The sequence below is a fragment of the Lupinus angustifolius genome, chromosome LG20 (assembly GCF_001865875.1).
Source record: "Lupinus angustifolius cultivar Tanjil chromosome LG20, LupAngTanjil_v1.0, whole genome shotgun sequence".
NCBI classification, from domain to species: Eukaryota; Viridiplantae; Streptophyta; class Magnoliopsida; order Fabales; family Fabaceae; genus Lupinus; species Lupinus angustifolius.
In genome coordinates, this window is record NC_032028.1 from 14095847 (window position 1) to 14113779 (window position 17933).

At 31.5% G+C, this 17933-nt stretch overlaps 1 protein-coding gene across 2 annotated transcripts; it reads left to right on the forward strand.

Annotated features, from left to right (window-relative positions):
* LOC109335077 (serine-arginine protein 55-like) lies at nt 7597–10886 on the forward strand. 2 transcript variants are annotated; one of them, XR_002106176.1, is made up of 3 exons: nt 7597–7895; nt 8719–10605; nt 10640–10886. XR_002106176.1 is itself a non-coding variant. In XM_019571136.1 (2 exons), the coding sequence occupies exon 2, from the start codon at nt 8719–8721 to the stop codon at nt 10546–10548; it is 1830 nt and encodes a 609-aa protein (XP_019426681.1). In that variant the 5' UTR covers nt 7597–7895; the 3' UTR covers nt 10549–10886. The 2 variants fall into 2 exon arrangements, 1 of the variants encoding a protein (XP_019426681.1); XM_019571136.1 differs by having other exon boundaries at nt 8719–10886.

Genomic DNA, 17933 nt, shown 5'->3' on the forward strand with positions numbered 1-17933 from the left:
CAAACGAACCAGGATAAAAATTCGCGTTGCGGGATTTTTCTCTCTCTCTCTCTTTACTGTTTTTAATCGATTATCTAGTATAGTAGAATTAATTGATACATTCTGAATTTGTGCTATACTGAATGATACTCTTATAAAATTTGTAAGCTCTGTTATTCGTTTCATTATCGGTTAACTATTGTGAAATTAATCGTATCTTTCTAAGCTTACTGTTTCTGTTTTAATCGATTAAGACTGTTACGTTAATCGATTATCCCTGTCCTATTAATCGATTAAGTTTGTTTTGTTAATCGATTATCTTCATCCTGTAATCGATTAATTAGGGGTGATTCAGCATTAAGTGTTGAGTTTCGAAAAGCGGCTATTCTAATCGCTACACCTATTCATTCCCCCCCTTCTAGGTGTATTGTAACCACTGATACCTAACAGTATGATTAATGCGTGAACATATAATAAGTTAGATGGCATGTCTCATGTAAATGATATGATAATTTTTAGAACTTGTGAGATTTGCATCTAGGTTTACCTAAGCTAGACTCAATAACTAAGACACATATCTAAGACTCTAGTTTAGACATGAACCTCTTGAATCTTTAGCATGTTGATTTGTTGAGTTATCTTTAAGCTTTCACTAATTCCTTTGTCTTCATCAAAACATAGGCAAGCTAAGTGTTATCTTGACACTTTGCACTTTCATCTTTTGCTGGAGAGTCTAAGATCACACTCGATATTCGCGATAGCAAATTTGATGTGGATGTGATTCACAAGATGAAATTCTTTCGAGATACCACCGACATGATTTATGAGCATCATGGTGATCAACATGCTGCTAACCCAAAAAATCCTTTTGTTGACCCTCCTACTCAATCCTCATTTCGTGTTGAATCTTCCACCTCTGACTCCACTCCTTCTAATCATATTATTATGGATGAGTTGCTTTGGCTTAGAGGCTACATCACTAATAGGATGGACGCTCTTGATATTGTGAACCATCAAGTCCAAGAAGAACTTCGATGTTTGTCAAACCGATTAGATTATATGGACTTGGATGCTCAGTGGGCAGATCCAGATTCTTAGGAGTAGTAGTCTAGTCGACTAAGATTTTACTTATGTTATTTGTTGTTGTCATTGTTGTTTTAAAACTGATGGTTTATGGTTGTTAATTGTTATCTTAACTTTTTGTCATGTATGAAGTATGTTTAACTGTTTTTAAATGCTAATGTTATGACATGTTTATTATCTTATAGCATTTGATATTATTCAAATTCTTACTGATATTTTTAAAAGAATTTATGACCTTCACTTTTCAATAAATCAAACTATATATCTTGTTACCCTTTGATATATATATGACGACTGTGTTGGACACCTAGCTTTTCTTCTTTTTGACGAAGTCAAAAGAGGGAGAATAGTTGGAGTTGTGTAGTTTTCTGTCAACAGTTTTCATGCACATACAATAAAACAAAGGGGAGCATACTCAAAGTCAAACAAAGTCATATCATATGAAGTATGATGAATTCAGAAAAATTCAAATCCCAAATTTCAAAAGATGTTTGTTTGTCATCATCAAAAAAGTGGAGATTGTGAAGAAGATCTTGCTCCTGACCTTGGCATGATTTGATGATGACACCAAGATCACAAAAATAAGAAAAAGGAAGAAGACATATAAGATTTAAGCTTCATGGATATTACAGTTTAAGTCTTCAATAGGTATTTCTATCCTTACACTCAATTTATAATTAATAATAATGCTAAAAAATCAAAACTATTTTCAAATGAATTGGATAAGTCTTTATACAATGTCAAAAATGCTAAAGTAACAAGTTACTTGACTTGAGTAACAGGTTATTAAATCTGGGAAACATGTTACCTGAACTGCGTGGCAATTGATAATAGGTTACTGGAACTACGTAACATGTTACCTGATTAAGAAAATAGTTACAAAGCATAACTAACACTAAGTAACTGATTAATGCCTTGTATTAATCAATTACAACTTTGGACATAAACTTTTGGAAATCGATTACCCAATCATGACAATCGATTACTCATAGTTGTTGGAAACCATATTTTCAAATTTAAATAATAGCTTTCATCGAAAGTGAATGAGTTTCATTCTAATCGTGTCTCCTCTTCATGGAAGGTTATTTTGGCTGATTGGAAGCCTATTTAAAGGCATTGAGCATTTGATTCAATAATACACAAGTGATACATGATATTGTCATATCTTAGTAAAACAATTTCTGCACTCTTTTGCAACTTTGATTCTAAATTTTCATATTTTTCTGAAGCTGCTTTAAGTGCTTAAGTTCTAAACTTTCAAACAATAAGAGCATTGTTTACTAATTATATATTGTGAGAAAAATGATTGTAAGTTATAGTATTGTTAAAACTTGTAAAGGCAATCTTGCCATTGATATATTCTTCATCTTATTATAAACTTTTCATCACAAGGATGTGTTGATAATGGGAAAAGAGTTCACTTGGAAAGAGTGTTTTCCAAGGGTAGATAGTTGTGAGTGTGTAAGGTACAAGGGCCTCAGGAATAGAATTTGTAATTGCAACTCAAACTATCTAGTGGAAAAATCTATTGTCTGACAAGAGTACTGGATATAACATTCGGTAGACAAGAAGGTAAAACAATATAAAATTCTATGTGTGCTCTTCTTCTTCTTCTTCTAATTTCTCTGTGTATTTACTTTTGGTCTTTAACTTGGTTGATGTCTGCAACAATATTCCGCTGCACAAACACTATGATATGAAAGCAGAACAATCGGTCATTTCTCGTAACAACTAATTAACTCCCCTCTTAGTTGTCATCTAATACTTACAAGAACAATGACTGAACACCACCCAAGGCATGTTGGAGAATCAAACATCAACTTTGTTGTTCTTATCAATAAAACCCGAGAAGCTAAAGCTATAGAAATTGAAATATAAAAAAATATAACACAAGAAGTACGTTGAATTGTTTGGAAATATTTCAAATGATTTAAACAAAAGTTTAAAAACTTAGATAATTGACTAGTCTATTTTTCAGCATAAATATTTTTCAGTCTAATAGCTCATCTTTCATAGAACATAGATGAAAAGATGTTCAACAAAATACTTGATATCATAATGCAAAACTCCTAAAGTTAAAAATAGTTGTAACATCTTAAATAAATGAGTTAAGGGATAGAAAATAACAACAATGTGTGTTTAAAGAAGTTTACAATTTTCAAGTCTTCCAATCACATCCATAGAGTGGAATATATATGAATGAGAATGACTACAAATTAAATAGCAAAGATGGAACATAAAATTTCATCTTAGCAAAGTGATATAAAATGAAAATAGTGAAGATAATGTTCGAAATAAATGAGGGCTTTCATTTTAATATCGACCACTGAAGCTTTGTTGGAAACTCTTCTTTGAATTTAATATCTGCCGATATTCACCTTTACTTCAACTTGGTTTACCACGTGTCCTATTGCAACACCCTCAATACTTCATAGTTATTCTCTATTGAGCATTTAATGCTTCAAGACTATTGAAAGAGTGTAATGTAAGAGAGATAATATTTGTTGTGTGTAGCAGTCTAAAAAAGAGTCCACTAACAATTTTTTAACACTTGCAACATAAACTTTACTTTATAGCAATAAAGTGATTTCTGATTTTTGAAAAATTAGATGGACCAAATGAACTTCATCCATTGGATAATTTTTCTATGCTCTATCATTTTTGTATTCAACATATCTTTTGAGTTGTTAACGATGAACTACTTCATATTGATTCAACTTGGTTTTGTCTTTGCTCATTTAAGAATCTCATAAGAAGAGAAGGAAGAAAGATGAATAATGATTTGATAAAAAATAAAAGGATGTTGATTACACCTTGCATTACAAAAGGGAGTTAGCGCGATACACTCATATGGAAATGGGAGATGTTAATTTTGTGTTGTATTTGCTCCCTTAACCTTTTAGAGTTTTTGTTTATCCAGAAAAACATGTTCTTCAAAGTTCAAACACATTACAAACTTATTAAGACCTCAGTGATCCATGATGCATATGTATTATTGATGATTGCGGAGACAATATAAAAAATGAACAATGCACAGACTGAGAAAAGCACATATTTCATGAAATAATGAGATAAGCAATGGTTGAGAGAACTGAATTTTCTGATTGGCTGATAATGGAGTGTTTATTTACAGATTCAAATTATGATAATGAAGTTAAATCATTATGTTTTTCCATTTGTGGACATCTTTTCTTTATCATTGAATTATTCATTTCATTATTTTAGCTTCTTATAGAGTGTTCAAGAAATGATAACTTGATTAATATTAAACCATGCTCATTATGGTGTGAACTTGAATCAGATTTTATTTTAATTCCAATCATATTTTTGAAACTATAGCTCCAACTTTCTTTAAGGAAAACAAAGGTCTAAGTTGGGAATATAGTTGATAAGGGTAAAATTTACTCATTTTTTTTAATAACATTTTCTAGCACTTTTCGACTCTAATGAATTACATTTGTAGTTAATTTCTCAATTTAAGTATACATGGATTATATTTTCAATTAACAATGTCTAGTATTTAATATGGTTTTTTCACTTTTAGGTATAATATGGAAGGAAAATCAATGATTCAACTAGAGTAGTCTAAGAAAAATTTGGACAACACATTGGTTCATCATTGGATCAAAAATATTTTTGTCTATGATGTTCTTAACATATGGATATGAATGGCTGGATCAATGCAATGTGAAAATAAGCTCTCACTAAGCTAGATTAAGACAACAACCATGGTAGCTCGATAAAAATTAAGACAATGCATTCACACACTATTGGATCGAGAAGAATGATGGATATGATGTTTCTAAAATATGGAACTTCAATATGAATCGTCAAATCGAAAAAATATATAACAAAGATCTTGTAAATAGAGAATGAGACAAAAATCATGGAACTATTGGTTGGTCATTTTCGTTCAGCCAGAATCCTCCTACTAAGCAAAATGCGTGAACTTCTACAACTTTTAATGGGAAAAACACATGATTTTTTTAATCCTAAATTTACCCCATTTTCTTATTTTATATTTTCGAGGCTTGTAGTTTCAGGGCTTTTACAATCCATTGGAGATGGAGACTTAAAGATTAAAGACATTGCAACCTTTTAGAACTCACCTTAGTACTTTTTCGTGGAGGGTCTTCATCTTCTCTTCTTGATTTTGTTAGATGTACCTTCTCGCTTTGGTGTATCTATTTTGATTCATTTCTATATAGTCATGTTAATACAATGATTTATATGCTTCATTCTTGTTCATAGTACTTGTTTTAGTTTAATAACATAAAGCATGACTTTAGATGTTTAATATGTTGGTGGAAATCACACTTTTGAATTTGAACTAGAGTATATTATCTAGTAGGTCTAATTTATAGATATAGAGTTAGATTGATTAGTCAATATAACATTCATACTTATTACAATTCTCTTTGATAATCACTTAAAGAATTGATGATTAGGGAAATGAGGTGTTGATCTTCTCATTAGGATATTAATGATGTTAGATAAAAATGATGGTGAAGAAATCAAAATATAGTTCATTTTATGTGTTAAATCATTCATATATTAAAAAGTTTGAGTAGCGAAATTTAATTCCTTCATTTTTATCACAATTAATTTTATTTTGGTTTTTAGTTTTTCATTACAAAATCAAAATCACTTTTTATAAACATCTTAGTTTAAAACTATAATTATTGTTGATATGCTTAATATGGCCCAAATCCTCATGGATACAATAACTCCTTAGACTTGTTAACAACAACCTGATTCGATAATTCAATGGTATATTTGTTGGTTAGTATTGATGATAATTGAACTATAATAAATTATCAATCAATTATGTAGGTGAATAATGGACGTTCTTCCTTCATTTATTTTCCTTAGAAGATCACAACACACAATTTCTAAGTACAATGTTGTATCATCACTGATATTTAGTTCTAAAGGCTCTAATTTATTAAACGTCAATACCTTCCGAAGTGTTATACTTTTATATCTTCTAATCAGATAAAATCTTTACATATAGAAAAAAAAGGATAATATATTTCATGGTGTGAGGAAATAAATTATCTCTTTACACCCACTTATTAATTGACACTTGTGATATTTTACATTTTATTTTTTATTTTATTTTAAAAATAAATAAAAAATAGTTATGTGTCATTGTCTAACTGGTGTAAGGAGAGAAGTTATCTCCTCATATCAGGAAATACATTATCCTCGAAGAAAAATAGTAAGAATGACACTCTTAAATGATAACATTCTACTATGAAAATCAATCAAAACTAATGAAAAACTTGAGAATAAATGGACATCAATTCTTTATACTTCAAATTATTTGCATTAACATTCCATCAATAGATATCACAAGTAGTTTTTGGGGCAAAGCCCAATTGACCTATTATTAATGGGAGCACATCTACTATCCCACACTTTCTGTCACTCATGTGTTATGCGCTTGTGATTGGTCAAAATAATACTTAATAATTAAATTTTAACTTCAATATATTTTTTCTGACCAATTATAAACTCATGACACATGGAGTAATATAAAGTTTGTGAGACAACAGATGTGTTGATAAGGTGAGAGTAGACAACAATACTTAATTATATGCTTGACCATCCTCTATGAAGAAGGAATTCGACGAAGGGAAGGGAGGAAACCATCTATGTTAGCGTGTGGATATTGAGAGATTTTATGTTTGTTATGGGGTAGAGAAATTAAAAAATAGTTGAAACTTGGAGGGTTTGTTAGAAGGATAATCTTATTTTAAGTTATTTACTAAAATAATATTCACATGAAACTTAAGTTGAATTAAATAATGATGACTATTTTTGGCCATATATTTTGATACACAATACTAATATGTTCCTTTATAAAATAGGATTAACTCATATTTGCAAAACCCTATATACAAATATTAAATATATAATCATATATATTATTTTTTTATAAATTATTATATGAATATACTTTTTATATTAATTTATGAATATAATATATATTAAATTAAAACTTTAGTACAAATCAATTTAAGAGTATTTTTATACATTTTGCATATCAATAATTATTATTTGAATAGTTATATAAATGAGAAAAAATATATATATATTCACTATGTATGAGTTAGAGTCGATCCGTCTACACGTCTTGCTTTTACTGTTATATCGGGAGTTACTCCACGTATTGCTTTACGTAGAACATATAATGGGTTTGTTTCTGTCTTTTGTTGAATTTTTTTCATGGCACGATAAATAATTTGATAAGCCAACGATTTTTTCTTGTGTTTCGGAATATGATTAACCAATATCATCCATTGTTCACGTGTTTAAATATTATTGACTTTTACTTTTTAACAAGTAATACAAACGAATAATGAATAATATATTGAATATATGTAATTTTTTATATTGAAAATATAAACTTTAATTGATCCATCCCAAATAACAAAGTAATTTGCATTAAACGGCAAGGAATTATAGCTGAATCACTCATTTGTACCTAGGCAAAAAATCATTATTAGAGAGTCGAAACGCGAAGAGTCAAAAAGCAAGGCGGGCCTAGCACCTGACCATAAGCTTTGAACCAATTGAAAGCAACGCACATGCACTATAATTATTTTCCTTCATTTCCAATGCTGCATCCTCCACAACACTGCCACTCTGTTACTCGTGCCATCACCCCCTCTAACCTCGCTTCTTCTTGATTCTAGTCGCAACACCATTGCATAGTTTCTTCCTTCAACTCTATCGCTGACGTAGAGTCGACTCAGAACTCGGTGGTTTCAAAGAGAATAAAAACCGAGCAGAGTCCGAACTCTATTGCTCTCCGTCGCTCCCACAAGGTTCGCTTCACAAGTCTCCACCTCAATCCATCAAATGAAGATTCTTTGCAATTAGGGTTTATGATTTCATTTTTTATTCTCTTTTATTTATTCGCTTTATATTTTTTGATTATATTCCTGTATTGTCATTAGAAGTCTATGTTATGAGTTATGGCTCTCCCCCTAGTAAACTAGTCTTTTAGGTTTAACTATACTCATCTGTTTAAATCATAACAATTTGTATGTTTGATTGAGACTTGTGTCATGGAAATAGTATATAGCCTGAATTAAGGTGAAGTGATAGGTAAGTGAACCGGCCAAAAGACAAAAGCTACCATTGGATCAATGTCGATAGAGTCAAAGTCACTATGGAATTGGTTCGTAGAGGGGCGACAATGTTTGGAGTCCTACATTAGATAATATAGCAAACTCAATACAATATTTAAGTCATAAACTCTTCCACTTAATAGGCCACTTAATAGGCTAGTTTTTTTGGGTTGAACTCTCATCATATGCTTAACTCCTAATAGTCTCCAACTGTTGTTTTTTGACATTTTACATTCAATATTCTTGAATTAATGAATTTGCTCATGGCCAGTTTCTCTCCTGATAAGTTATTATGGCAAAAGTGAGTTTTTGGGAAGCTAAATTATATAGCTTCTCAAAAAGCTGAATTTCAGTTTTATTTGCAGCTTTTGTTTTTATTGTAAAATATCAACTAAATGATTGTATGAGTGTTATAACTCATAAGTGATTTTTTAAATAAAATAATCATTTTTGTACACTATGAATTATAATACAAACAAAGTTACCATGTTTGATCCTTTTTCTTGTAATCTGGCAGATGTCATTGTTTATTGGTAACCTTTCTAAGCACACACGAAGAGATGAGCTTGAGCGTGTTTTCCGCATGTTTGGACATTGTAATGTTCAGCTGAAAGGTGGAGGCTATGGCTTTGTTGTATTTGACATTGCCGCAGATGCGGCAAAAGCACTGAGAGAACTAAAAGGTGAAACTATATGCGGGAATCGACTGAACTTATCTTGGTCCAGTAAACAGCCTACTAGGAATTTTCAAACACTTGGTAGAGGTGGAAGAAAGTCACAGCATGCGAGGAATTCTGACAGATCCTATGGAACAAGGAAAGTGGGTTTCAGTGGAGGGAGGAATAGGGAGATGGATAATGTTGGAAGGATTGAATCTTTTGATGTGCGTGGCAAAGAGAGGGATCATCGTCATGATGATATTAAAGATTGTGTTGGGGAACAAAAAGATCACGAGGTCTTGCCAAATGAAGGTGATGGAGCTGTTCCTACCCTGAGGGACAAAGTTAAGATTCAAAATGCTCTAGAATTCGATCGATATGAATCTTACAGTGTGTATGACAGGAAGCATGACAATGAAGATTATCATGTAGGGCATGGTAGTGGTTCTCATGGAGCAAATGTCCAGAAGAACATGAAAAGAGCACAGGGTGGGCAGGATAATAGTGTTGAAGTTGAGAATAAATCTGGACCTGGTTCCTGTGTGAAGCTGCAGTCTAGTGGAGATGCTTTATTATTGAGGCAGCATAGAAATGAGCGTAGCATTTCTGGTTCACGACAATTGCATGCACCATTAAGGAATGAATCATCACCGTTGACAAAGGAAACTGATAGGCCTCAAGGAAAGGAGTATGGAGGAATGAAGCGGAGTAGAAATGAAATAGAATCACCTCAAGGATCTCAGGTTAAAATATCAAAGCAGTTGAGCTCATGCTCTTTGCCTTCAGATGCATCTCACTCACTCTCAAATTCTCTGTCATCCAAGTCCATGCCAAGGTCTAGTTATCGTGATGGATTGAGATCAGTGTCTTCTAGAGGATGTTCCTCTTCTTCAAAGGTAAGATCTTCAAAATCTCAGGGTAGAGGCAAAAGTTTAAATTCTAGGAGGTCAAACTCCCAGGCATCTTTGTCCGCTTCGCTCAATCAACCTTTACAATCTCCAAGTAAAACCCATCTGAATTCTAATTCTGTACCCATTACTGCTCTTGAGTCTGAGGACCATTTGGTTGCAAAAGGACAACATATGGGCAGTGCACTGGAAGTGGAGAATATTCAATCCAAGGATACAGGTATTGCTGTAAATGGAAATGTTGCAAGATACACTACTAAAATGGAGGATGCCATGGAAAAGGATCAAGATATACAGCAGGACAATAGTGGGAATCATATTCTCTTAAACCCATCTGATGGAGTAACAAATTTAACCAAACCATTTGTTGGTGGGGATTTGTCTCCAGGGCTAGTGAAAGAGACAGAGGGCTTTCTGCATTCTGGAGCACTGTTGATGGATGATCTTCCAACAGAAATTCAGAAGCCAGCTTCAGAAACTCATGTCAATTGCCATTCTGGTCTTTCAACATTCATTTCCTCAGAGGAAATGAGCATGGTTCTTGAGAACTGTGGCCTGGACTTTCCAAAAGTTGATGAACAAGATTTAACAGTGGATGCCTTCTTTGGTTCTGCTCGGTTGTGGCCTTGGCATATTGTTTATTACCGAAGGCTGAAGAAGGGCCTGATTTCGACTGAGAACTATGCCAGGCGGGTTGCTCAGAATCAGGAATTTGGCATTGTTGATAAGTATATAAGAAGCAGTAGTGGATGGGGAGAACTCAGGCTTGAGAACTCGTAATAGTTAATACTGCTGCTGCAAATGATTCCTCCCTTTGGTATATTTTTCTCCATAGGAGCTCAGTATTTTGTGATGTTTCTTTTCAGTATGGGCTCTCAATGGAATTCAGATGTGATTATTATGTAAATATTTTCGAGAAGTTTGGCCAGGTAATTATGCAAATCATACCATAATTCTAAATATTTCATGCCTGCTTGTAGGCAGACTCAATTATAGTGAGGTACCATTTATAATTTATAAAAATGATGACTTATGTAACAATGGTTGTATGCTGAATGTGTGAATGATGTTACTAATGCTGGATTGACAGGAATTCAATCCTGTTTTTATTTTATTTTACTGTCTGTTTCCTTAATTTTGCTTAATGAAGGGAAGAATGAACTCCGATACCACTAGGATAGATATGCATTTTCTTGAAAATATAGGATATGATATGTGTGTGATATACATATAAAATTCATAAAACATAATAAACATATAATTATTGTTATGAATTTCCAAACAAGGAACATATTTTATAGACATCACTAAATACAAAATGAAATTTACATTGTCATAAGATGATCAATCTCGTTTAATAGATGATCAACATTATGTATATGCATTTCCTATTCATTCTCTATGCAATACACATGATTTGTTCTATTTCTCTTGCTACAAGTCCACTTGGTAGATTGCATATAATGTTTCTTTCTTCTACTTGATTAATTGTGTTATACCTTTCTCTATTTTAAAATGTTATTTTGTGGTATTTTGGATGTCTATGAGGTATCGGGAAAATATTTTAAGAGTATTGGAGAATATCCGGAAAGTATTGAATTTATGAATTATTTATTTTCAAAAATATAATTTCGATATGCTATAGGTATGTATTGATAAAATATCGGAGATATTGGTATCGAATACTTGTTGAACTCGAATATGTAAACGTTATTGAAGTATTTGTGCTTCATAAAACTCAAGGAGCTCCTATACTGTTCTATCGACTACATCACTGTTAATATTATAATGCTAAAGGTAACAACAGGAAGTGCAGATGTGATACGACACACGAGACATGGATATGATAGAGCCAATACATCAATACAAAAATATTTTAAACGCTCTGACTCGGTTACTATATTTTGAAATTTTTCTTAAATTTTAATTTGAGCATTATATATTTATGCTGTGGTGTTCTACAATTTTCAGACTTGTGTCCTTGTGTTTGTGTCTGCATTGTGTCTCACGCTTGTATCCATGTTTGTGCTTGATAGAAAATATTTGATTCTATCTTCCTGATCTACCATGTTTCATATTTCTATTAGCTGTTTGTCTTCTTTCAAAAATTATATTTTACCCAAACAATGGTTAATTGGTTTTTACTCTTGGGTTTATTAATGCTATACTATACTATTGTATGTTCATAACTTCTATCATTAAGTTGACCTGGACAAGTGGGTATCGCTAGAAAAAGCACTCTTAGATCAAGAAAAAGCAACCCTGACCTGACCCACAGAAAGGCAAAGCGTAGCATTAAAGAATAATATTTTTTCTTTTCTAATATCTCATTAGTAAAGATTGCAGAAATGGTACTATAGCCTTTGTTGTCCAAAAAGCAATATAATGTACCGTGTTACAACAACTTAAACTTACAATAACACAGTATGTGTTACTTTGCTTTAGCTTATTTGGAACTTTGAAGTTAAGAAATCTGTAACTTCCTTCAAAATTCTTGTAGCATTTTTCAAAATGGCTGTACCTTTCTTTATTAAAGATTGTTATAAGCATAATTGACAAAATCGTGATTTAACTTACGGGAACAGTTGATATTATAGATATGTAGGGCTGAGCAAGTCATGAGGTAGCTGAAATTGTGGAAGACGTTGCAGATCATGAAATCACCCGCCCAGCTCGTGGAGTTGTGGAATTGCAGTGATTTGAGATCCTGCAGACCCATGTATTTGGAAAGAACTTGTGTCCTAAAATGCATTTAACCCGACCCACAACTCATTACCCCAATAAACTCGAACCCTAATTCTTTATAAGTAATTCAAAGAATAAATCATATTTGATTCAGAATTCCAATTCTATCCATTAATTCTTTATTAATTCTTTATTTAAAATGAAATTTATTTTCATTGAAATCAACATTGTTAGGCCCAATGATCACTTGTTTTCTAGAAGGTTTTTGAAGTCCTTCCAATCAAGAAGTAGTTTGTCAATAATGACGACCACTTGAAATTACTCATATAGGCGCATACCTTCAGAAATAATTTCATGAGCAAATTCTCTGTATCTCATGAGATTGAGACTCTACTGATTTATCATCAATCATCTAATACTTGAGGTAGTGGCTAAAATCATACTTTTTAGCCTCATCTTCACCGGTATCATATTTTTTCCATGTGCATACCAAATTAATGTGGCAAACTTGTATGAGTTGTAGTAATCATGTAGATCATCAGACAATTCATTCAGAATGAAATTCTTATGTAGGTAATCATTTTCATTCCAGAGAGCTATGTCAATAGTCACTTTATCCTTCTTATCTTTTTCAGATTTTTCCAGTACCACTAGGACATCAATTTTCAGAATGTATGCAACTTTTCTCATAGTTTATTAAGGTCAAAGCTTACATTTTAACTTTTCTCATTGCAGAAAGAAATGTCTCAAAATTGTTGTTATTATAGCTTGCAACAATTTTCAATGACGCGAAATAATACTTACTAACCAAGACATGACCAAGGCGGTCTCTTTAAGATGTTTTGTGGCACTCCCTAAAATGTACAATTAGACTATCAACCAAGTCGTATCTAGAATAAAGCAATCCAATTCTTTTTTATTGAATTTTTACTACACTGTAAGAACCAATCTCGAAAACACCCACCACAATATGCTACCAATGTCAATTCTCTAAATATCCACAGGTTGGCTACCCATTACAATTCTAATTTCTCACAAACTAACTATTAGTGTCGGTTCTCGAAATTCTTACAATTTGGCCACTTGTGCCAATTTTAGTGTCACAAAAAGAAAAAGAGAGAAGTTTGTCGGAAATGCATCGACTGAGATTATAAAGGATAAAGAAGAAGTCGATTAAGAATGTACTCAAATAGGGACAATCAATATGAAGGGAGAAAACTTCTATTTATAAGATGAGATTTTTTCCAAGTTCCTCCACCATCCAATGTTGGACCTATGAGTTTTTCTTCAAAATGTTTCCAATGTGAGACTTGTGAGTTTTTTTATTTCACACCCACAAGTCCCCACTAATGGCCTCCAAGAAAGTAAGTTCCAACAATCCCCCATTTGAAATTAAAAATGATTTCCAAGAATTTTTTTGGTCTCAATAAGATTGTACGTAAACAAAGGTGTCTCGCGTTTTGAACATTTTCTTAGTCTAGGTACTCCACTCCAATTGGAGTATAGTTCACATTAAGAATTTAACACATCCTTACATCTACAATAGGAATCATGCTTCTCATAATTTTATAGCATGTTCATTTTCATATCACTTCTCAACTTGTTATTACCGAGTGAACCTATTTCTTGGGATCTCTAGTCAGTTAGGTCGAGTTACCATCAAGAGTGATTTTCGTTCTAAAGGCGATAGTCTCATACTTTTATAAGTATCATGAACTTTCTCTGTAGCTAATCTTTTTGTCAAAGGATCTGCTAAGTTATTCTTAGTGCGTATATGATCTACTCTAACAACTCATGTAGAAAGTAACTTTCTAAAGTGTAGTGCTTATAACGTATTTATCGTTTCTTATTGTTATAAACATGATTCTGAATCTTTGCAATACTCATAGTACTATCACAATGGATCAAGATATCTAGTACCGGTTTTTCTCATAGGGGTGTATCTATAAGCAAGTTTCTTAGCCAACTTGTTTCTTCACTAGTTGTTTCTAGTATTATCATTTCAGCTTCCATAGTGGATTGAGTCAAAGTATTTTCTCTCTTTGACTTCCAAGAAATAGCCCCACCAACTATGTTAAATATATAGCCATTGGTTTCTTTGGAATCATTTGAAAGAGTATTCCAATCAGCATTGTTACACCCTTTTAGGATAGTTGGAAATCTTCAATAATGAAATCCAAAGTTTATTATTTTCTTAAGGTACTTCATTACCCTTTCTATAGCATGTCAATGCAACATACTAGATCTATTGGTAAATCTGCATAATAATCCCACGACATAAAGGAATGGCGGGTGTAGTGCAATTAGTGACATACTGAAGCCTGCTTATAAAGTTAGCATACTTAGTTTGTCTTACATATTCATTGATGTTCCTAAAAAGTTTTAGACTTGCATCATATGGTGTACTAGCAGATTTACAATCAAAGTATTTATATTTCTTTAAAATCTTCTCCACAATAAGATTGATCCAAATAAATTCATTGTTTTGACATAGTAATATTTATACCTATGATAACACTTGTCTCTCAAAGGTCTTTCATACCAATTTTATTACACAACAATGATTTCACATTATCCACAACATGAATGTTGGAATCAAATATGAGTAGGTCGTCTATATAAAGACATATGATAGTGCAAATGTCATTTTATGATTTGTAATAAATGTATTTGTCAATTTCATTCACCTTAAACCCATTCGAGACAATTAAGTTGTAAAAATTTTCAATTCATTATTTAGGTGCTTGCTTGAGACCATACAACGACTTATCTAACTTATAAACCTTATTTTACTATCCATGGATTACAAAACCTTCAGGTTGTTTCATATAGATTTCTTCTTGCAAATTAATATCAGTACAAATAACAAACAAACAAAATTAAGATAAAATTATACAAAGACATTCATCAACATATTTCTTATCCAGTGTTTCCTTTTCTTTGATCATTGTGGCTTGTATTATCCTTGTTTGGAAGAACATATGGATTCACTCAAATCCCTTACCGTGATCATCTCTTCTATATAAACCATCATCTGTAGTTGATTCACTCTCACACGACTATGATATCCCTAAAAAGGATCATCTTCAGTAACAATATCTTTATATTCCGACCTATTAAAATTCATATGCATGAACCCTAATTCATGACATTATTAATATTATTATTATTATTAACCTACATACAACCAAAAATCAGCAAGTGAAACATTATCTAATCCTTGGAAAAGTAGAAGTGGCTAACATAGTACATAATTGTGTTGTTACGTGCACAAAACTGATACCATGTAGTATGTAACTAGGGTAAGGAGGGGAAAATATCCTTCATGGTTAATTAGTTGTTTACATCAAAAGATGCTATGCAAGAGAAGTCGTGGATATAGATAGCTAAAAGGCAAACGTGAAATTGACTATTGTAAAATGTTTGTCATATGAATAATCAAAAGAGTATAATATCCGTATATTATTAGTGAAAAATTTATACACAGTCAATATGTCATTAATCATTTATTTGTATTACTTTTTTGAAGAATAAATTAATATAAAAAATGAATGGTAGATGATGAACAGATGATATATAAAACTTTTATATTGTCAGTGCATATATTTTTTATTTTAGCAAAAAACTATAAAACATCTAAAACATGTGATGAATGATAATATTAATTCACAACATTGTTTTAAATGGCAAATGCGGTAACAATATTATGATTATGTTGATCGCCACGACCAAATCACACAATATATTTTAAACACATTTGGAATTTATTAGATTGCGTCAAAGTTAAAAATATATTTTAAACACACAAAAAATCATCATAATGAAATGCAATATGATATTAATCATAGTAATCACAATCATGACAACAAATCATATATCGTTGATTCATAATGGTGATCGCTTTATTTGAGCCTTCGGCTCTTCATCCCTGATAAAAGATGAACCTCTATGGTTGGTACCTGACATTTTCTCTTTATCTGCTGCCAACATTTATAAATTACACTTCTTGAATTGATGACACTGCCATCATTAGTGCCTAGTGTTGATGATGCCTTGATGGCATTTGCATGTTTCTGATCTAGAAAGAGTGAAATTAAAATAAAATTAAATAGAGGTGAACCCAAAAATGGAAAGGAGAAATGAATGGTAGGTTACCTAAAAAACAATAATGTTATTTATACACTAAATATTGATTCGTTATTCACGTTTTTTATGGAAAGAAAATGTGAAATGATAAAATTGGACATCTTGATTTCTCATATTTTATTTTTTAGGTAAGTGTTAATTTATAGTATTTATAATATGGGGAGGGATCCATTTACACCATGAGTAAGTTAAAAAGATTTACTCTACATCTTAACCATTATTTTGGGACAATCCAATGACTTTAATTAGTAAGTAGATTTCAACCATTAGATTGTTCTAGAATGAATAGTTAAAATATGAAGTACGTTTTTTTTAACTTACTCTTGAAGTAAGTGGATCCCCTGTCTTATAATATATATAACACTACTGCTACATATATTTGAATTGATATAACATTATACTATCTAGGATTTAGTTAATTTTATTTTATTTGAGCTTATTTAGAATTTATGTTTATCATGTTAGTTATTAACTATATTACATGGAACATTATCCAAATAAACAAATATTGCTCCAATATATGATAATCTTCACACAAACTATCATTCTAGTAGTGCATATTTAATCCTTGTGAGGAATTATGTTAATAGTGACATTTTTCCCACTGATGATTATTCTGATTGTGATTATACAATTGTGTTATATTTTCTATCGACATTCATTCTGATGATGTATTTTTCTCCAATTGAAGAATTATGTGTGCGCTCACTTCTTTTTTCATCAACAATCAATCTAATAGTTACAATGATTTTTCATCTCACCGACGATAACTCCAATGGTATCTCTTTGTCATAGTGGTGAATTATATTAGTTGTGATTGTCTTTCAACTATTATTTTGATCCTGATTACATAGGTAGGTTTTGCAGTTCATAACACATTTCAACCGTTTTTATAGAGCCCATATAATTATTTGATAATTTTCATTTTAAAGGGAATTGTTTGTAATAAGCTTAAAGCTTATTAAGTTATAGCTTGATGGGACTTGTTAGATATATTTGGATTGATAGAGACTTATTTGAGTTTATCGATAGTAAGCTTTAATTTCATTTTATGCTTATCTATAGTAACTAAATCATCCTACATAAGATTTAGTTAGTTTCATTTTATTTGAATTTATCTATAGTTTATACTTATCTTATTAATTATGTATTTGATGTTATTATCTTATCATTTATAATAACTTATATTATATGATAAATTGTTTGAACTAATTCTAACTATCAGAAATATTTAGTATTCCTAAACTTCTGCACTAAAAAGACACCGACTTGTAGATATGTGTGAAGAGGGATGTCCAAAATTCTCCTACCCTTCTGATTTATAAGTACCCCGA